We start from the raw sequence: 21,793 nt of genomic DNA on the forward strand, positions 1-21,793 counted from the left end.
GGCTTCGTGTTCCTTCTTAGGTGGGAGGACTGAGGCTGAGGGAGGTCCTGTACCCCTACTGCAGTCAGGTCCCTTACAGACAGTTAGGTTGAAAGCATTTGGTTTTTTCTGAACCCAGTTCTGGGATGAGCCTAGAAGATACCACTGGGGCCTCTCCTTGTAGCTTGTAAGGTTGCTGTCTCTTTGCAGGGAGGAATCAATGCTGCTCTGGGAAACATGGAGGAGGACAACTGGAGGTGGCACTTCTACGACACTGTGAAGGGCTCCGACTGGCTGGGGGACCAGGACGCCATCCACTACATGACAGAGCAGGCCCCTGCTTCTGTGGTAGAGGTAGTGTCCATGCATGGTCTGTTTCTGACACAAGAGAGGTTTTGAGGCAGATGTGGTCAGCCCAAAGAAGGGTATGAGTGGGTGGAACAGGGAGACCCTTTCTATTGTCAACCATTCAGTTCATTTAATGACAAAGTTTTTCTCTTTTCTGAAGTGTTGAGATTTTCATAGGACATATTGGTTTGGGGTTCACAGGCTTATGTTGAAATTGTTACTGTAAAGTCACCATGAATGTCTTGATTCCTTCCAGGTGCTAGGTGTTTGTTTTTGTATTTCACAGCTGGAGAATTATGGCATGCCGTTTAGCAGAACTGAAGATGGAAGGATCTATCAGCGTGCTTTTGGTGGACAGAGCCTCAAGTTTGGGAAAGGCGGGCAGGCCCATCGGTGCTGCTGTGTGGCTGACCGCACTGGCCACTCGCTGCTGCACACGTTGTATGGAAGGGTGAGGCCACCCTGGGTGCACAGGGTGACAGGACACAGTCTGGTTAGGACAGGCGCGTGGTGACAAGTTGGAAACAGGCCACCCTGGGGATAGGTCAAAATGTCAATGTGTCAGCCTCTGGGGTCACAGTAACTTGGTAAGATGTGTGTAGTCATTATGAATTTAGAAGTACCTATTTTAGGAAATTAAATTGATAATCGTTATACCGTGTTTGGACGGTGATCTGCCGCACTGCAAGTGTAAGAACAGAAAAAGTATTTTATGACTCAGTACCTCTGAGTTCCTGAGCTGATTGATTTGTTTTAATCCTTAACTGTTTAGACTGGACTAACACTTGGGGGACAGTACTTACTGGATACTCAGGGCCTACTTTGGCGTAGCCAAATAATCAGTATTCTGAACTCTTGATTTCCATTATTGATTGAATGTTAGGACAGGAGTCGCTTCTCTGGCTGCGTGCATCGACAGATATGTGACAGGATCTGCCCACCCTGTGGAATTGTATGTCACATGGGGAGCTGGCAGTTTCATGAGGGTCCTTTGTGTTCACTGAGCAGCTACATTGTGTTCTCTGGTGCATGTGACACACTTGTGTCCTCGTATTCTGATCATACAGCTGAGAGCAGGGTACCTTTTATATTGTTAGACATCAGGTTCAGCCCTGTGGTTGATATGAGCTGAAGTCTGTGACTCTTCTTGCAACCTAGGGTTTACACAGTCCATTTGTTACACACCAGATCAGGGCCTGTTCACATGAGCAGTATTGCTGAAATGTCAGTTTAACACCCTAAATGCAATTGAAACTGTGGGATCCCTGTTTTTCTTTCATGTTTTTTAGTCTCTGCGGTATGATACCAGCTATTTTGTAGAGTACTTTGCCTTGGATCTCTTGATGGAAAATGGAGAATGTCGTGGTGTTATTGCACTATGCATAGAAGATGGGTCCATCCATCGCATAAGAGCCAAGAACACTGTTGTGGCTACCGGGTAGGAGTGTAATTTCTATTTAATTTCTGTGTAGGGAAGTTGGATCTCAGTTTCCTTTTATAAAAATGGAAACACTACGGAATAGTGGTTCAGTCCCGGGTGGTGACCTAACCCAGGAGTATAATAAATTTTGTCAGCCTCAGTTCTCTATCTTAAAAGGAGACAATCATAGCACCTGCCTTACTTTGCACCTGGGAGGACCCTTGAAGAAACTGGGGTTGGAGAGTCACATGACATTTTCTGGACTAACCTCTCTTTTGCTTAGTGGGTACTGTGTTTATACCAATTTTCTGGAGTAGTTTGTTCACATGATGAAAATAAGTAACTTCCATTTGATACACTGTTAGTCTTTTATTTTAAGCCTTTAAAAGCATGAATCCATAAACATTACAGCCTTCAGTATTAAAGTAGCACGTGCTTATCAGGGAAGTCACTCAGCACTAAAGTACCAATGAGAGTGCCTTCTCTGTCCCTCAGGCTCCCACCCAGCTGCCCAGAGTAGTGTATACAAACAGCAGCTGTCAGAGTGCTTCTGGGCTGCTCTGTCCACTCTGGTGCCATTAGAAAGGCAGACCTGATGGTTCACTGTGTGTCATGTTCTCTCCATGCTGGCATGTCTGTTTTCCAGAGGTTATGGCCGCACCTACTTCAGCTGCACGTCTGCCCACACCAGCACCGGTGACGGCACCGCCATGGTCACCAGGGCAGGCCTTCCCTGCCAGGACTTGGAGTTTGTTCAGTTCCACCCCACAGGTAGGATGGGATTGCCTTCATGGGGTCAGGGATTTTCATGTCTTTTAAGCCCTCCACAGCTCTTAATGCTCCTCGGCAATTCCGTACACTGACATGTTCTCAGAGCCCACCTTGTCATTTGCTCAAGGAGCTCTTTCCCTGTCTCCCCCAAAGCAGCTTAGGGCACATCTTAACTCTACACCTGTCATAGAGCCATGACTGTTCAGTATTCCTCTCCCTGACTCAGTGGTCTGCTCCCAGAGGTGGGGGCCAGTACTGCTGTGTTCACAGTGCCTGGCGCACAGTAGGACCTGGGCAGTATTTATGAGTGAATGTCCTCACAGCTATGGGGGATGCTGTTGACCAGATGTGGCATGGGCACAGTCGCTGTAGGGAGGACATCAAGCTGTCCCAGTAGTAGAGTATAAAGCTGAGATGAGCTGTGGCAGACATGACCCCCCCAAGATGTTGGTAACTGCCCAGTCATGGGCAGATTGAGCTCCTCTTGGGTCCTCAGACAGTTGAGTGTGCAAATGTGGGGTTCAGAAGGGAGGTCTGGGCTGAGGGTGCAGGGCTGGTTTTGTTATCCAGAAGTGAATCAGAGAAGGAGAGATGAGTCTCATTCTGGACTTACTTTCTGATTGCTTTTCTGATCTATCAACTGAGGGACACCACACTTTATGGCAGTACCACCCACCTTGCTACAGAACCAGATCTGTTTTTTCTCTTTGCTCTGTCAGTATAATTTTTCTGATCCCTGGCAGAGATGAAAAATAAAAATGTTTAAGTAGTTTTGCTTCTTTAAGGATTTATTTATTTTTAAAAAATATTTTATTTAGGGACATCTGGGTGGCTCGGTGGTTAAACACCTGCCTTCAGCTCAGGGCATGATCCTGGAGTCCTGGGATCAAGTCCCACATTAGGTTCCCTGCATAGAGCCTGCTTCTTCCTCTGCCTGTGTCTCTGCCTGTGTGTCTCTCATGAATAAATAAACAAACAAACAAGCAAACAAAAAATATTTTATTTATTTGAGAGAGAAAAAAAAGCATGAGTGGAGGGGAGAGGCAGAGGCATAGGAGTAGCAGACTCCCTGCAGGGCAGAGAGCCTGATGCCCGGCTCAGTCCCACGACCCTGGGATCACGACCCGAGCTGAAGGCAGACGCCTAACCAATAGATCCACCCAGGTATCCCAGATTTATATTTATTTATTTGAGAGAGAGAGCGTGCGCGCTTAAGCATAGGGAGAAGCAGACTCCCTGCTGAGCAGGGAGCCCAACATGGGGCTTGACCCCAGGACCCTGAGATCATGACCTGAACTGAAGTCAGACACTTAACTCATTTGCCCCATTACTGACGACTTTAGATACAAACTTTCCAAACTGGTTTTTCCTACCTCATCACAATTTCTTGGTACAAAACAACACTCTAAAATTAAAACGAAGCCTGAGATATTTAACATGTACTTGATTGTGTTGAAAATTCACACATGGTTGTCATCGAAATATTTAGCCGAGCTATGTCATCTCCCCTCCTGCTGCTTTGTCAGTACTTTTTGTTTTCAAAACTTCACTCTTCCTTAACCTTTGCTTTGTCTAACTCTTTTAGGAGCACAATGCCCTTTCCATATCTTTTTCCTTTCCCCAAAAATGTCTTGAAAAAAATTTGCATTTGAAATACAGACCTAGCAATTGTTAGGTTATAAACATCTAATTAAATGGGTTCTTTGCAGGTATATATGGTGCTGGTTGTCTCATTACGGAAGGATGCCGTGGAGAGGGAGGCATTCTCATTAACAGTCAAGGCGAAAGGTTCATGGAGCGATATGCCCCAGTTGCAAAGGACCTGGCATCCAGAGACGTTGTATCTCGGTCCATGACTCTGGAAATCCGTGAAGGCAGGTGTGTGTGATTCTCTCCAGGGGTGTCAGAGCGCACATGCATGCATGCCCCCCTTCTTTCTCTTTGGTGGCTGTTGTTGGTGTCTGTATTTTAACATGGGCTGATGTGGCTTTTGTGTGTTTCAGCACCCACCCATCATCCCACCCAGCTCTTTGTAGCCTGTGTGCAGTTACCTTTGCTGCCCTGGGACTATCTTTCCATTTTTGATATTGCTCTAAAAACCTGTATTTTGGGAAGTTTGGGTGGTTTGATGTGAATCTCAAATCTGGAGATCAGATTTATTGTGGAGCATCTTTTGCACATGAGTGTTGTGAGAGAGACGGATATGCTTACAACCTGACGTTAGGATGTGGGTCTTTGATGCTGATTTGGGATCCTGTATGTGGGCTCTTGTTTGCTGAAGCGTTAGGCTCTTCAGTGCCAACACTGTCTCACTGTGGTGATGCTTGTCAGATATTTGGTGTTACAGCCTCTAGATACTTTCTATTTGCAGTTAAAGGACTTTTTAATGCATTTATCAAGGAAAACACATTGTAACTTTCCAATACTAGAGTATGAGCCCGGCGACGGCTGGATGTCTGTCCCAGTCCTAGGTGTGTCCCAGCACATACTCCACCCTGGCACATGGTAGGTGCTCAGAAATGAGGTGAGAAATGGATGGCCACAAGTGAGAAGAGATTCTGTACAGCATAAGAACAGGGGAACTTGATATGCTTCAGTGACTTCGTAATCTCATATTTTCTGTAATTATCATTCTTTGCCTCACACCATGATGTCCTTTTCCACCAGAGGCTGTGGCCCCGAAAAAGACCATGTGTACCTGCAGTTGCACCACCTACCCCCTGAGCAGTTGGCCATACGTCTGCCTGGCATTTCAGAGACGGCCATGATCTTTGCCGGTGTGGATGTTACCAAGGAGCCAATCCCCGTCCTTCCCACTGTGCATTATAACATGGGTGGCATTCCCACCAACTACAAGGGGCAGGTGACCAAGCCCAGACCCTTCCATGGTGGGGAAGAGGGCAGGAATGATGAGCCCATCTCACAGTTGTCCCTTGCGAGCTCAGTTAGAGAAGACAGATGGTTTCCTCAGAAAGCACTGTGTTGTTGTGTTGGCAACTCCCTTGAGTTGCTGCTGGAGGGCAAAGCGGGGCTCGGGTATATCCCAGGGTTCACATTCACTCTAATAGCGAGCAGTCTCTGGTCACTTACTGATCCCTCCATGGTACATAGTCGTAGATGCAATGTCATTTGCAGCTTTTCCCTGTTTAGGATTTATTTTCCTTTATGATCTCTTGTTACTTTTACTGTGACCTTATAAATTGTGTGCTCTTTATAACAAATACTTTGGAGTGGTTTGCAGTCCACCCAGGGCCTTTTGGTTCTTGACTTTTTTGGCCTTTCCTCAGGCAAGTGGCTGGGGATCTACTCCTCCCTTTATAGATGAATACTATGCTATATGCCCTTCCCTTTGTCTGAATCCAGAGTCCAAGTGTGGAAGTGAGAGGGTCAGTCAGGGATGGTGATTGAGGTTTCTAATGAGCAATAGGTGTGGGATTGAAATCACAGGTACTGCCATGTGGGATCCTTTGAGTATCCGGGCACAGATTCAGTTAGAGGGCTCCCTATAGACAGAGTGGATCCAGTCCTTACCTGCCCTCCATCCTCTCTGCCCCTGTATGCAGACATCCCCTGCTGGGAAGCAGACAGGTGCAAACTGTGCTCCTAAAGTCTTCACTCTTCCTCCTACAGGTTCTGAGGCACGTGAATGGCCAGGATCAGATCGTGCCTGGCCTGTATGCATGCGGGGAGGCCGCCTGCGCCTCGGTGCACGGTGCCAACCGCCTCGGAGCCAACTCGCTCTTGGACTTGGTCGTCTTTGGCCGGGCATGTGCCCTGAGTATCGCAGAGTCCTGCAGACCTGGTATGTGTTTTCTTCAAGTAGCCAGGCTATTTCAGGAGGTGAGAGGTTACCATGTCTTGATTTGTAATTGGAAATTGCCTTAGTGATCCACCTATAAGTAAAGAAACAGTGGGGATCCCTGGGTGGTTCAGTGGTTTAGCGCCTGCCTTCGGCCCAGGGCGTGATCCTGCAGTCCCGGGATCAAGTCCCGCATCGGGCTCCCTGCATGGAGCCTGCTTCTCCCTCTGCCTGTGTCTCTCATGAATAAATAAATAAAATCTTTAAAAAAAGAGAGAGAAAAGAAAAGAAAGATTTCTACGGCAATAGACTTGGGACTCGACACAGGGTAGGTGTGGGTCCTAACAGTTTATGTAGAGGGTAACCTAGTTTTGGTCAGGTATTGTTTTGCAGTCATTATGTTCTCCTTAGAAAAGTCACTATGGGAATTGTTTTGAGGAGAAGTTTATCACACAGTGCTTGCTCAGTATACATTATTTACTTGCAATGAAATATTTTAAAGAGTAGGTGTGGGGGCAGCCCGGGTGGCTCAGCGGTTTAGCTGACTTCAGCCCAGGGTGTGATCCTGAAGACCAGGGATTGAGTCCCATGTCAGGCTTCCTGCATGGAGCCTGCTTCTCTCTCTGCCTGTCTCTGCCTGTGTGTGTGTGTGTGTGTGTGTGTGTGTGTGTGTGTGTGTGTGTCTCATGAATAAATAAATAAAATCTTAAAAAAAAAAAGTAGGTGTGAATATATATAAGTTCTCAGTACTTATGGAAAAGTAATTTAGGTTCTTAAAAAATATAAACTGTTAAAGGAGAACATAATGCACACAAAACAGAGCATTGGGTTCTAGCCCTCCCTTCCGTGATACAGTGGATTTCAGTCTGTGATTCTGTTCTTCTGGCAACTTAAAATAATTTGCTGAGGGAAAAATACTCTTTGCTGGAAGTGTGAGTCCTTCTGTAAATGGGACACTTACTGTTGCTATGAGCTTCCAGAGGGTCTTCATGTGGGTTACGTTGGCCCATTCGTTCACGACGACATGTTAGGTGAAGACACTGTTCCCCAGGGGAGGGTTGTGGTATCCCTGGGCCCCTCTCTTCCCGTTATGCTTCACTGGTGGTAACTGTTTAGTCTCAGTTGTTCTGTTTTTATCAAACAAAGGTTTTTTTATGGATTTTAACTCTTACTGTCCTACTAGTTATACTAGCCCTCAGTATAACAAGCTGCAGTTTATATCTGCAGTTAGCAGATAATATAACGAAATGGACAGTTATGTTTTCAAACACCTTCTCTCTTGCTCTGACTGCAAGTCCAGGCTAAAAAGCAGAGGTAGGGCCCTGTGCCCATTTTTGCTGCAAAGGCAGGAGTCAAAACCACCTGGTCTGACTCCCAATCTAGTGCTTGTCTCACTGTAATGGTGAAGCCTGAAATCAAATCCCAGGGCAAAGCAGAAAATTCAAAGTTCCCCTTTTTTGGAAATGAGAAAAAGCAAGTTTTATAAGAATATCTTATAATTTAATATCTGAAAGATCAATGCATACTTTAAAAAAACTTTTTTTGACTCAAAAATAAAAGGAGCAAATTGCTTGTTTGTGCAACAGCACAAATGGATCTCAGATGTATTAAGTTGTATTAAAATTTTTTTTTTAATTTAATTTTATTTATTTATGATAGGCACACAGTGAGAGAGAGAGAGAGGCAGAGACACAGGCAGAGGGAGAAGCAGGCTCCATGCACTGGGAGCCCGACGTGGGACTCGATCCCGAGTCTCCAGGATCGCGCCCTGGGCCAAAGGCAGGCGCCAAACCGCTGCGCCACCCAGGGATCCCTATTAAGTTGTATTAATCAGGCTCAAAAGGTTTCATATATCTGACTATTTATATAACATTATGGAAGAGACAAAACTGAGGAATAAGCTGGCTCAGTGGTTGCCATCCAATCCTGGTGGGCCTTGTGTAACTCTGATATCGTATCTTAATTATACTTTTAAAAACAAAGGGAAGGAAAAGCACTATTACTTTTAAAATGTGAATATTTTGGGATCCCTGGGTGGCGCAGCGGTTTGGCGCCTGCCTTTGGCCCAGGGCGCGATCCTGGAGACCCGGGATCGAATCCCACGTCGGGCTCCCGGTGCATGGAGCCTGCTTCTCCCTCTGCCTGTGTCTCTGCCTCTCTCTCTCTCTCTGTGACTATCATAAATAAATAAAAATTAAAAAAAAAAAAAACTTTAAAAAAAAAATAAAATAAAATAAAATAAAATAAAATAAAATAAAATGTGAATATTTTAAACATTCTGTACCCTAATTATGTACCCTAAATAGGTACCCCAAGTAATCACTTTTCTAATACATTACAAACAAAAGCAGAAGAAACCACAGCTGGCCTGGAAGAGCTGGGGTGGTTTGCATGAGAGACCAGTGCCCTCACTCCTTGTAGAGAGCGACTGTGAGCAACCCTACTTTGCCTGCAAATCCTTGTTTCCTCATTTCATACCTTGTGCCCATATTACCTATGGAAGAAAATTCATTTCAAACCATGTCATTAAAAAAACATCTTTAAAAATTTTCAAAACATTTATCTTTTTAGAAGTCATAAAAGCATATCTTGAGGTTTAGTCAAGCCAGGTGCAAGGGCCCGAATCAGCAGGAGACTTTTAAACATGCCTGGCCAGGCCCTCCCTCTCCCTTGAATGAGAACCACCATTGGTGGGGTGAGGTGTTTTGGCAGAATTGTTGGAAACTGCTCACTATTCTGAAGGTGTCAGTTTTCCCTTCAATAGAATAATAATGCCAGGTTTCTTTGCATAAATCTAATTTTTTAACTTAGGAATGGATTCTGATTTGTTCATAGATTTCATATTGGATACCTACTCTTTGCCAGAAATTTTGTTTTTATGTTTGCTCTTTGGCCCCAAGTCAGTATGTGGTTCTTTAGGGTTAGGGCAGTCCAGATTATGTGTATGTTTTCCAAACTCCAATAAATTCTCACTTTTTGTCTGCTTTTTAAGGAGATAAAATTCCCCCGATTAAACCAAATGCCGGGGAAGAGTCTGTCATGAATCTTGACAAACTGAGATTTGCCAACGGAAGTGTAAGAACATCTGAACTACGACTCAACATGCAGAAGGTAAGCCCTGCACACGCTCTGGAGTGTGCAGGCTGTGTGTCCATAGCCTTGTGCTGAGCTCAGGGCGAACAGCAAAAGGACATGTTCCACCCAGCAAGCTGGAGGTAGCAGCCCAGGGCAGACACTGCAGTTGTCTCTGTCCCAGGTTGTTTGCATGTGCTTCCCTTCTCAGACCCTTTCTGCTGTCAAGTGTCCATCAAAGTCTAGAGTGGGAGGGATAGTGGAAGATCTGAGAAGTTCCGTGCCCAGCTGGGAGCTTCCTTGCAGTTAATCCTACCACCACAGCCAGCTTCTAGCAACTCTAGGTGATGTCTTTGAGCTGGTGCATTGAAGCCCCTAAATAAAATCGGGAGAAAAGGGGAGCATAGGTGGTGGGTTGACCTTGTAACCTGTGCACTGGTTATTGTCAGAATATTTACTTTCTAGATCAGCACATCTGATGGGTGTTCTCTGAGGATGGGAACATGTGTCTTTGACCACATGTAAAGAACTAAATCTTCATTTTATTCAGCTTCGATGTAATATAAAGCACTACATGTGGCTACTGCATTGGATAATGCAGGGTTAGAGCAATAAAAATAGTATGTAAGACAGCTAGGGATCACCAGATTCTTCTAATACAGGGATTCTTGGTCCACAAATGAGATCTCTGTCCAGTTGAAGTCATTTGCAAGATTTCTGTGGAGACGTTTTCCAAAAAGAGGAAGTCCCCTTTAGTTCTATCCTGAAGCGTCCAGTGGCACAAACTCTAATGATCAAAAGAAAAAAGTTGCATACTGCATACTTCTGTAGGAACTTCAGAGAAGTTCTGGGCTTTAGGGAAACTTCCTGGAAAGGTCAGGCGAATAGCGTGAGTGAAAGACAGAGGTTTGTTTTAGGAAACCAGCCAAGAGGAACTGTGCAGAACTTTTGTAGGGTATTGATACCGGGGAATGGCCACCAGCTACGACAGATATAATCCTTGTACTATATAGTAGGAAATTCTATTTGGGTGTGGAAATATGATGAACCCATGATATTTTGAAATGGGAAGTCCTAGAAACATTTCCACCAAGTAAGGCACATACAGATCTTTGACTTCTGATGGGGTTGTGTCCCAATGAAAGTTAAAAATGGTATAAGTCAGAAATGTATTTAATACACCTTTAACTTACTGAATATTCATTTAGCTGACCTTAAATGTGCCCAGAACACTTGTTAGCCTGCAGTAGGGAAAATTCATCTAACATAAAGCCTGTTTTATAATGGAGTGTTGACTGTCTCATGTAATTTATCGAATGCTGTACTCAAAGTGAAAAACAATGATTGTATGAGTGCAGATGGTTGTTTACCCTCGGGATCTAGTGGGAGTTACAGCTGCTGCCACTGCCTGGAGTCATAGGAGAGTGTATGTTGCTGCACATTACTAGCCTGGGAGAAGATGAAAATTCACAATGCAGTGTCTCTGAATTGCAGATCACTTTTGCACCATCGTAAAGCTCAAAAATCGTAAGTCAAACTCTTCTAGATTAGGGACCATCTAAACTGTTACCTGCTGTGTGCCAGGCAGTCTTCTAGATGCCCCAGTCATCTGAAGAGAATAAAAAACACTGCCCTCCTGGAATGTGCACTTGAGTTGGAGGACTAGTTTTTCTGATTTCCAGGTGATACAGTGAGTGATAGAAAAGAAATCAGTTACGTATTGAAAAGGAGTGGACAAGTATCATTACTTAACAGATATAATTAAAAATCTCAAGACAATAAGTGAGAAACTCATAAAAACAAGAATGGAGATATCTGTATAAAAGATTCAAAAGTAGCTTTCGAACATGCCTGCAATAATCCATTAGAAAATCATCTCATTCACAGTGCAGCCCAAAAGTTTAAAATGCCTTGAATAAACCTAACCCTAAAGAGTATGAAAAGATGAGCACTGAAGAATATAAAAGAATGTTTTAACTAACATTTACTAGATTCTAAGATAGTTTTTTCCATTTCCTTATCCTGAAAGGCCAGAACATTTGATAGTGTGCATTACAATTTTAAACTTATGTATCATTGTGGGGCACCTGGGTGGCTGTTAAGTATCTGCCTTTGGCTCAGGTCATGATCTCAAGGTCCTGGGATTGAGCCCCATGGAAGGCTCTCTGCTCAGCAGGGAGCCTCCCTCTCTCTCTCTCTCTGCCCCTCCTCTCTTTCTTCCTTTCAAATAAATAAAATCTTTAAAAATAAAATTATGTATCATTCTAAAGAAATAGATGAGATGTCTGTTAAATAGAACTAAATCAGTGAGCTATGTTAGTCTATGGTAGAGATGAGTGGCAAAAAGTGGAGTCTAGGAGTAGGCCCAGGCACTCGCTGTGATTGAGCATGAGATAAAAGGGTTTTTTAAGAGCCATGAAAAGTTATTCAGTAAGTGATAGGAAATAAAGGTAGATCCTAAAATAAATATCAGTTTATTTAATATCCATTTCTTAAGTGCATAAACAATACAACCATATAGGAATTTGACATATGAGAGGTATTGACAAGATTAACCAGAAGCCCTCTTTTTCCTCTTCTTCATGACCGTCCACCCATGCTCACTGCTGACCACCTACTTCATTATCTCAACACTTTTTAGTTTGTGTCACCAAGGGGCCATCTGCTGGCTCTTAGAACATTTACCACTGGATCTCAAGAGTGGGGCAAGACCATAGGAGCTGCTGTCTCCTTGGGAATTTGAAGATGGAGCCCTTATGCTCTTTTTGCCCACCATTCAGTATGCTAACCCTCAAGAGTGAGTCCGCTTGGAATCACAGATCCTGGCTGAGTTCCACAAACCGCCTTCCCTAATTGCAAAATATTCCACTTTAACTAATACATATGGATCTAAAATGTGTACTTAATGGCAACATAGAAGCATTTTTTAAAAGCTTTGATCAAAACTTCATTTTAACTTCAATTTATGGTAAAATTCTCAAGGAAGTAGGTATAGAGGGGATGTACCTCAATGTAATAAAGGCCTTATATGACAAGCCCGCAGCTAGGGTCATACTCAGTGTTGAAAAGATGAAAGCTTTCTCATCACAGGAACAAGACAAGAGTGTTCAGTCTCACCACTTTATTCAACACAGCACTGGAAGTCCTGGCTAGAGCAGTCAGGCAGGAAAGAGAAATAAAGCCATCCAAAATGGGAAGGAAGAAGTAAACGTCACTATTTACAGATGTATCAGATCACATATGACACTGACACAGACCCCACAAAAAAACTTAATACTAATTAGTGAATTCAGTAAAGTTGAAAGGTGCAAAGTCAATACATAAAAACTGTTTCTGAATGCTCTGAAAGAGAAATTAAGAAAGCAATCCCATTTCCAATTGCATCAAAAAGAATAAAATACGTAGGAATAAATTTAATCAGGGAGGGGAAAAATATGTACACCGAAAATTCTAAAACATTAATGAATAATGTTGAAGATACAAGTAAGTGGGAAGATATTCCGTGCTTGTAGGTTGGAAGAGTGAATATTATTAAAATTTCCATATTTCCTGAAGGAATCCACAGACTCCGTGCAACCTTTATTAAAATTCCAATGGCATTTTTTACAGAAATAGAACAAAGAATCCTATATTTGTATGGAACCACAAAAGACCCCGAATAGCCAGAGCAATCCTGAGAGAAAGACAAAGCTGGAGGCATTTCTCTCTCCCTGATTTGAAACTCTATTACAAAGATATAGTAATCAAAACAATAAAGTATTGACCTAAAAGCAGACCTGGAGATCAATGAAATGGAATCGAGCCCATAAATAAACCTATGTAAATATGGTTAATTAATTTACAACAAAAGAAGAATATATGATGGGAGGAAAACCATCTCTTTAATGGTGCTGGGAAAACTGAACAAGCAACACGCAAACGAACACATCTAGATCACCGTCTTGCACCATACATGGAAACTAATTCAGTGGGTTCAAGACTTGAATCCCATAAAACTCCTAGAAAACATGGGTGGTAAGCACCTCATCGTGGTCTTGGCGCTGAGTTTTCGATTTGACACCAAGAGCAAGGGCAGCAAAAGTAAAGATAAACTATTGACCACATCATAGTAAAAAGCTTCTGCAGCAAAGGAAACCAACAAAATGAAAAGGCAGCGTACAGAATGGGAAGAAATACCTGCAGATCATGTATCTGATAAGGGACTAAAATTCCAAAATATGTAAAGAACTCTTATAACTCAATAGCATAAAAACAATATAATAAATGGACAGAGGATATAAACAGACATTTCTCCAAAGAAGGCATACACACATGGCCAACAAATACATGAAAAGATCCTCAACATCACTGATCATCTGGGAAATGCTGATCAGAACCACATGAAGTATCATTTCACCCCTATCAGAGATGGTTAGTATCAAAAAGACAAGAAACACAAATGTTACATTGGCAAGGATATGGAGAAAGGGGAACCCTCCTGCACAGTTCGAGGGAATGCAGATTCATGTAGCCATTATGGAAAACAGTATGGAGGTTCCCCCAAAAAATTAAAAATAGAACTACTATATGATCCAACAAATCCACTTCTGTGTATTTATCCAAAGTAACTGAAAACACTAGTTCCAAAAGATACCTGTACTTCCAATCTGTTGTAGCCACGATATTAAAATAGCCTAGATGCCTATTGGTGGATGAATGGGTAATGAGGATGTGTGTGTATGTTACATATACTTTATATATGGCATATGTTTTATATATAAATAATTAATTATTGAGGCATAAAAATGAACTCTTGCCATTTGTGACACCATGGGTGGGCATAGAGGGCATTATGCTCAGTGAAATAAGTCAAAAACAATACCTTATGATCCTACTTATATGTAGAATCTTAAAAAACAAAACAAGAAATTGAGCTCATAGAACAGATTGATGGTTGCCAGAGATGGGGAGTGGGTGAAAGGAGACAAAAGGTACAAGCCTCCAATTAAAATTAAGTCCTGGGGCTTGTAGTGTATAGCATGGCAATTATAGTTAATAACACTTAATTACATCTTTGAAGGTTGCTAAGAAAGTATATTTTAAAAGTTCTCATGGAAGAAAGAACAAACTTTGTTATAAAATTCAGAGTAATGGATGCCTGGCTGGCCCAGCCAGTAGAATGCATGACTCTTGATCTTAGGGTTGTGAATCCAAGGCCCACATTGGGCCAAGAGCTGGCTTGCTTACATACTTACTTACATACTTACATACATACATACATACATACATACATAAAATTGAGAGTCATAGATTCATTCTGAATTTCATAGGTTTTAAATTTAATTTACATAAATATTTTATAAAAAGTGAAATGCAGGGGTACCTGGCTGGCTCAGTCAGTGCAGCATGCGACTCTTGATCTTAGAGTTGTGAGTTTGAGCCTCCCATTGGGTGTAGAGATTACTTAAAAATAAAATCTTAAAAAAATAAAAGTGAAATGCGTAAGAAAAAAGCTAAAGGGTTTACCAGTTTTAGTCCTAGCTGCTTCATGTGAATTAAAGATTGACAAATGGTATTTTATGTTCCAGTCGATGCAGAATCATGCTGCTGTGTTCCGTGTGGGAAGTGTGTTACAGGAAGGCTGTGAGAAAATCAGCCAGCTCTATGGAGACCTAAAGCATCTGAAGACATTTGACCGAGGTGAGCATTCCATGGGGCCCTGCACACAGTTGGGGTGCTGGATATTTGCAAGACAGGCTGCCTCAGAGCCCTGTCTGTCCCAGTGTGGAATTCACTCTGCCCACAGCTACAGCCTGGAGGACCCAGTTAACTGGATCCTATCTCATGAGTACCCGGTGTGTCCCTAGGAATGGTCTGGAACACCGACCTGGTAGAGACCCTGGAGCTGCAGAACCTGATGCTCTGTGCACTTCAGACCATTTATGGAGCAGAGGCCCGGAAGGAGTCACGTGGCGCTCACGCCAGGGAAGATTACAAGGTGTGCCCTCACCACGTACCCCTGTGCACATCATGCCTTCTGTCCACTGGCATTGCTCAGCCCCTATCCCTGCATTTTCTCTACATTTCACTTCATTTTCCCACAAGTAAATTGAAAAAAAAGCCTTTTTTTTTTTTTTTTTTTTGCCTGATAACTTTCATGCTTTGGTATCACTGTGTTTAGTATCAGCATGACCTTTTTCTTGCCTCAGATCGGCATTTGCTGCTGCCAGTAGCAGCATCTCTAAGCAAAACACACCTGACTTTTACCAGGTCAAAGATTAGTATGCAGTCTAAGTACTAAATAGCCAGAAAATAGTAAAATGAGAGATAAATCATTATTTGAGACCTGACTTCATTTTGGGTCACTTTTTAAAAATGATCTGTTTTGTTGTTGATGTTGTTTTTAAGATTTTATTTCTTTTTGAGAGAGAAAGAACACAAGCTGGGGGTGAGGAGGAAGAGCAGAGGGAGAGGGAGAAGCAGCCACCCAAGTGCCCCATAAATTACATGATTTTTATGCAGAGTACAGTTCAGATTCTTCCAGAACAGAGACTCAGCATATGACAGGAAAATGGGAAGGAAATAGGCACTTGAGGCCAAATACAACTTCAGGATGCAACATCAGCAGGGCCTGAGCCGCTTTCCAGACACACAAGGCTCTGGCCCAGGACAAGGTGATGTTGCTGGTAGCAGCCTCGTCCATCAGCAGGACAGAAGCACATGGGGAAATTGGCTACAGGAAGAGGATTAGGTTCTGATTTACTGTGAAATTCTGTTAATTTGCCCTCCACCGACTGGAGCTGGATTAGAGTAAGATTGACTAAGTGCATTCGTCATGAGTACTGAGGACCAGAAGCTTCTCCAGGCTGCAGGTGGGTTGGGTGTTTCTATGGCAAGAAACGGCCAACTCGTTTCATTGAGTCACAGCAGAGATGCAGGTGGAAGCTGCTCCCCCTGGGAGAGCTTACCCCTACGGATATGTTTCCAGATAAGGGAAGGTGCCCCACTTGCTCCCAGGTGAGAGGTCTTGCCTCTGTGCACCTCCACACTTGCCTCTCTCAGCAGAAACAGCCAAGTGTTTGAATCTTTCGTTTGTTTTTTTTTTAATTTATTCATTTATTTTTATAGAAAGCATCTTTTTTTATACTTTCATGGGTTTTTAAAATTATTTTAATTAATTATTTATTTATTTTTAAGATTTTATTTATTCATGAGAGACACAGAGAGATAGGCAGAGACAGAGGCAGAGGGAGAAGCAGGCTCCATTCAGGGAGCCCAATATGGGACTTGATTCTGGAACTCCAGAATCACGCTCTGGGCCGAAGGCAGGCACTCAACCACTAAGCCACCCAAGGCATCCCATATTGTTCCTTTTAATTTAAATTTTAGGTAGTTGACATACAGTGCAATATTAGTTTCTGGAGTAGAATTTGGTGATTCATCACTTACATACAACATTCAATGCTCATCACAAGTGTCCTCCTTAATGCCTGTCCTCCACCCACCTCCCTCAATCAACCCTCAGTTTGTTATTATTTTTAAATTTTATTATTTTTTTCTTTTTTTTAAATTTTATTTTTAAGTAATCTCTATACCCAACATGAGACTGAAGCTCAACCCTGAGATTAAGAGTCTCATGCTCTACTCTCTGAGTCAGCCAGGCGCCCCTGGTTTTTAATTTAAGTGGCTCTTGTATGTCTTACTCATTACCATGTGTAGTATTCAGCTTCTTTTTAAGTGTTTATTAACAAAATTTTAACATAATTGCTAGAACTGACATATTTGAATGAAAAAAACTGAAAGAGAAATTGAAGTCACCCAGAATACAAAGAGACAAAATATTTGTTGAACTTTTAAGTGCATGAAAGATGAGGCTAATTTCTGTAGCCACCCCCCCAGTAGTAAAAATGGAGCTCTGGGCTCACAGTGATGCTGAAGACCCACTGCCTAGCTCTGTGGCCTCAGCGGGTCCTTCCCTGGTCAGGACTCATGCTATGGAGACACTGGAACGGGAGCCCAGGGTGGACGGGCACTCGGAGGATGTATCACAGGTCTCATCTCTCCATCCCACCTGTGTCTGGAACTTAATTGCACTGTGTTTCTTACTATGTGTTCTCTTAGGTCAGATATACACAAAATGGTTTTTCATTAGGGATTGTACACAAGAAGGGACATGGGTTGAAAAGTGGACTAGGAGCACCTGGGTGGCTCAGTCAGTAAACCATCTGCCTTCAGCTCAGATCATGATCTTAGGATCGAGCCCTGCGTCTTTCTGCCCAGCAAGGAGTCTGCTTCTACCTGCAGCTCCCCCTGCTTGTGTTCTCTTGCTCACCCTCTCTGTTGAATAAATAAAATCTTAAAAAGAAAAATGGACTAGGAATGTCTCAGCTCTCTGTGAACAAGTTCTGCTTGGGACACTGGATACCTCTGTGTTGAGTGGGATCCAAGGGGATTCACATCAGACTAGTCTCTCATGTATCATTTTAATGAGTTTGCCATGTTTTCCAGTTATATTGCCCTGTTAGAGAAATAAGAAATTTGAAGTGTATTTGTTGATGGTATTTTCTGAAATAAACTAATTTCCCTGGCCTCAGGTGCGGATTGACGAGTATGATTACTCTAAGCCCATCCAGGGGCAGCAGAAGAAGCCGTTTGAGGAGCACTGGAGAAAGCACACCCTTTCCTACGTCGATATCAAGACTGGGAAGGTATGTGGGGAACGTGTCCTGCTCACGGATGCACTAATGACTCTGCCGTCCCATATATTCTGGAGTACAACTTATGATGGGCTGGGAGAAGCAACATGGATTTAAGTCCCTGTTGGGAGACCTGAGACACTACTTAAAAGGACTCTAAGTCGGGCTTCTCTTGGAAACAGAATCCAGTGTGGTTGGGTGGTTTAGAAGTGCTGGCCTTCCACAGTTGTAGCACCTGGCAGGGAGTGAGTGCCCAAGGCTTGGTGGCAGGGGAGAGGATGATTCTGGAGCCCAATGAGAGCAGGTCGTGGGGTGGGGGCAGATGGGGGGGGCCATAGGCTGGACCATCTGGAGGCAGCCTCAGGGAACACGGAGTATGCTGTGTAGCCCACAGCATGGGCCCAGCACAGAGCAAGCAGAGGAGGGGGTGCAGTGGGCAGAGTCCTGGGACAGCCAGCTTAGGTTGCAGTAGAGCCTCACAGTCTTATTCCACCAAAGCATAACTCACCCATTTGCCATTTCTGCTGGACATTAAGAATCAGAACTAAGATATAAAGTATTACTTGAGCTTTTCAGACTTGTAAGGGAGAGTCTTAATCATTTATGTGAGTCTACAGAAATAATGTGCTCTGCTGCCATCACTTAATACAGAGAGCCTAGTGTGTCTGTTATTTCAAGTAGGCGGTAACTTTCATAATTTTGCGTGAAGGCTATTTTCTGACAGTGTATAGAAAGAAATGAGACTTTCTCTCGGTACAGTCCTGTTTTTAGTAATGTTCAAGGGTTTTTGAAAGTATTAAAGAAACTTTTAGAAAGTAGAAATATAAAGAAAGACCATGTTTGTAAGCTCACCAGTCAGAGATATTCTTCATTATCATTCTGAAATATTTCCTTCAGGTTTTGCATGTATACATACACTTTTCCTGATACGTAAGTATATAAATACAAATAGAAAAACTTTTGGTAAATACAGTGTTTAAGCATAATTAAAGAATGATAATATATGCAAGGTTTCACTTCTTGAGCATTTGTGTAAAGCATCAAGAATTTTATACATTGTTATTTTAGTTGCTGTATTTCATTACATGGACTTACCATAATTTACATACCTGGTCCCCTGTTGTACGTTTAGGTCATTTTTGAGTTTGTTACTGAAAAATACTCCACAATGAGTATATGTGATTTTAAGTTCCTGAAATTTGTCTACAAATAACTTTTATAGTGAATTTTTCAAAAAATATACAAGCGAATACTGTTTTTATGTTTTTCCACAAATTTTAACTTACTGTAGATTCTTCTTTTTAAGGTCTCATTGGAATATAGACCTGTGATCGACAGAACTTTAAATGAGGCTGACTGTGCCACGGTCCCTCCAGCCATTCGCTCCTACTGATGAGACCAGAGTTGACCAGCTTTTGTAATTATGTATAATAGCTCATGCGTGTGTTCATATCCTAATTACCTTTTTAAAATCCTGTACTCAAGTGAATAAGGAGTGTCATTGGAATAGAGATCATCTACCCGGTAGCCAGAAGATTGCTAGTAATCAACAGCCAGGAAGTGTGAATGAAGCTTACCTTTTGCTTCATCATCCTTGTGAAATAATAAAACTGGGCATGATTCTTAAATAAAGCATAAATTACAAACTTCTGTTTCCAAGTCCATTTAAGAACTTGTACTATTTGACTTGAGGCATGTTATTGACCTGAAAGATCAATATCCAGAAATTTTGTTGTGTAGTTAAGTAAAAATGACTTTTGGTGCTGACAGCACATGAAGAAAACAAGCATCTCCTCCTTGTTCTTAGTAAGCAAATGGTTTAATATGTGAACATGCATCCTAAGGTATTGAAGTCGCCAGATACTAAAGGAAATAGATGAGGTGTACAAGGATTTCTTCCTTCTCTGCTTGCTTTCCAGTGCTGCTCAGAGGTCCCTTTCCTACACAGTGCTCATCATCTCTGGGCTGGCTTCTGTAGAATCCAGTCCACTTGCACATAGAGGCATTGGTTTTACTGGCTGTTTCTCCGCTTTAGGAACTGTCTTGTAAATATGTAAAACATTCACGTTTTTTCAGAGTCTGTCATATTTAGAGCTAACCTTGTCTCTGCATCCCCTCCCCCATAGCACTCACTTTAGTTATCTTCCTAACGGGTGTTTTAAGAGAAAAAAAAGCAAATCTGTATTTGCATTATGATGTATTGACTATTGTGCACACCATGTCTGCCTATCTTATCATCAGTAAGTCTTCTTCCTTTAGCTGCATGAATGTACCTTACCATCCAGTGGTGGACATTTGTGTTCTTTCCAGTATTACAGACACCACAATGAGTAATTTTGTGGGTGAAGTCTTTTCTTTGAGGTGGAGTCTTGAATTGCTATGCAATGCACATGTCATTCTGTTAGATGTTCCCAAATTCTGTTTCCCAAATTCTCTTGTGTTGGAGAAGAGTCCCTATTTCCCATGGCTTTGCAAAGAAAGTATGATGGCAAGTGTTTGGATGTCTGCCAATCACATAATGAGAAATTTTATCTTAGTATAGCTTTTCTCTTTTCTTTTTCTTTCTTTCCTTGGTGGGGGTTAGCATTTTTCACAGTTCTTTTGAGGTATGATTGGCAGAGGTAATAAATGCATTCACTAGCCTGAGTTTCTGGCCCCTTTGTAATCTCCTTCCTTTATCCACAGCAGTGCACAGTCCATCATTAGAGATGAGCTCGCGTGCTCCAAAGTACATATAAATGGAACCATACAGCATGTACTCTTTGATGTTGATTTTGTTGGTTCATTCACATTGCTGCACAAGCAAGAGGATATGTGTGTTCGTGGCTTGAGGGCTGCATCCAGGTGTCAGCTCCTGGCTCTACTCTCTACCACCACCACCAGAGAGAGACCCTGAGCAGAATCACAGGTGCTTGGGGCAAGAAGGTACAGGTCTGGTGAGTGCTGGGGAGTTCCAGGCCAAGCAGCATCGAGTGTCTGCAACCCAGCTGCAGATCAAATGGTGACTGTCACAAGAGGAAAGTGTCATTTCAAGTGGCATTAGAACATAGAACTTCTGAGTTTACAGTTTCAGTAAACTTTAAGGATAAATGAAACCACTAAGAAACCCTATGCTTCATCAGCAGTCTTACTGTTACTAGGAATATTGGTGTTCATACTTTGAAATTGTGTAGTATAAGTTAAAGCTAGTAATAAGTATAAACTCTTCTTTGTTCCTTTATTTTTTTTTTTTTTTGTTATTTTTAAAAGATTTTATTTGAGATTGAGAAATCACTAGTTGGAGGGACAGAGGGAGAGGGAGAGGGAGAAGCAGACTCTCCACCAAGCAGGGAACCCAACGCAGGGCTCAATCCCAGGACCTCTATATCATGACCTGAGCCAAGGCAGACACTCAACCAACTAAGCCACCCAGACACCCCTTCTCTGTTCTTTTTTTTAAAAAAGAAAAAACACACACTGCCCAGCTCTGCCCCAGTAGCAGTGGGCTTACTAAGCACCCCAATTGTGGGGTCTGCTTACCACTGCCCTCTCCCCCATAGCCACAGATTGACTATATTAAAAACATTAGTATGTTCATTTATAATGATAGTTTAAAAACTCAGCCAACACTGAGCAAACAGTCACTTTTGGAAGTAACTAGGGCACTAACTACTAATACTGAAAATGGACAATTAGAGGAAAATAGTGAAATGGTTATCCTGCCTTTAATCCACAAATTGCCATTCAGGA

At 42.5% G+C, this 21,793-nt stretch overlaps 1 protein-coding gene across 2 annotated transcripts in view; it reads left to right on the forward strand.

Annotated features, from left to right (window-relative positions):
- SDHA (succinate dehydrogenase complex flavoprotein subunit A) overlaps positions 1 to 19,710 on the forward strand; it is a 29,618-nt gene extending 9,908 nt beyond the window's left edge. For both annotated transcript variants that reach the window (XM_026019176.2, XM_026019177.2), the window contains exons 4-15: positions 190 to 333; positions 614 to 778; positions 1,617 to 1,765; positions 2,394 to 2,518; positions 4,228 to 4,396; positions 5,186 to 5,381; positions 6,149 to 6,320; positions 9,310 to 9,428; positions 14,957 to 15,068; positions 15,236 to 15,366; positions 17,963 to 18,076; positions 19,371 to 19,710. In XM_026019176.2, coding sequence (XP_025874961.1) covers positions 190 to 333; positions 614 to 778; positions 1,617 to 1,765; positions 2,394 to 2,518; positions 4,228 to 4,396; positions 5,186 to 5,381; positions 6,149 to 6,320; positions 9,310 to 9,428; positions 14,957 to 15,068; positions 15,236 to 15,366; positions 17,963 to 18,076; positions 19,371 to 19,457 — 1,683 coding nt within the window. In that variant the 3' untranslated portion in view covers positions 19,458 to 19,710. The remainder of the gene's footprint in view (positions 1 to 189; positions 334 to 613; positions 779 to 1,616; positions 1,766 to 2,393; positions 2,519 to 4,227; positions 4,397 to 5,185; positions 5,382 to 6,148; positions 6,321 to 9,309; positions 9,429 to 14,956; positions 15,069 to 15,235; positions 15,367 to 17,962; positions 18,077 to 19,370) is intronic.
- The last annotated feature ends 2,083 nt before the right edge of the window (positions 19,711 to 21,793 follow it).

This window comes from Vulpes vulpes, chromosome 3, assembly GCF_048418805.1.
Source record: "Vulpes vulpes isolate BD-2025 chromosome 3, VulVul3, whole genome shotgun sequence".
Classification (NCBI taxonomy): Eukaryota; Metazoa; Chordata; class Mammalia; order Carnivora; family Canidae; genus Vulpes; species Vulpes vulpes.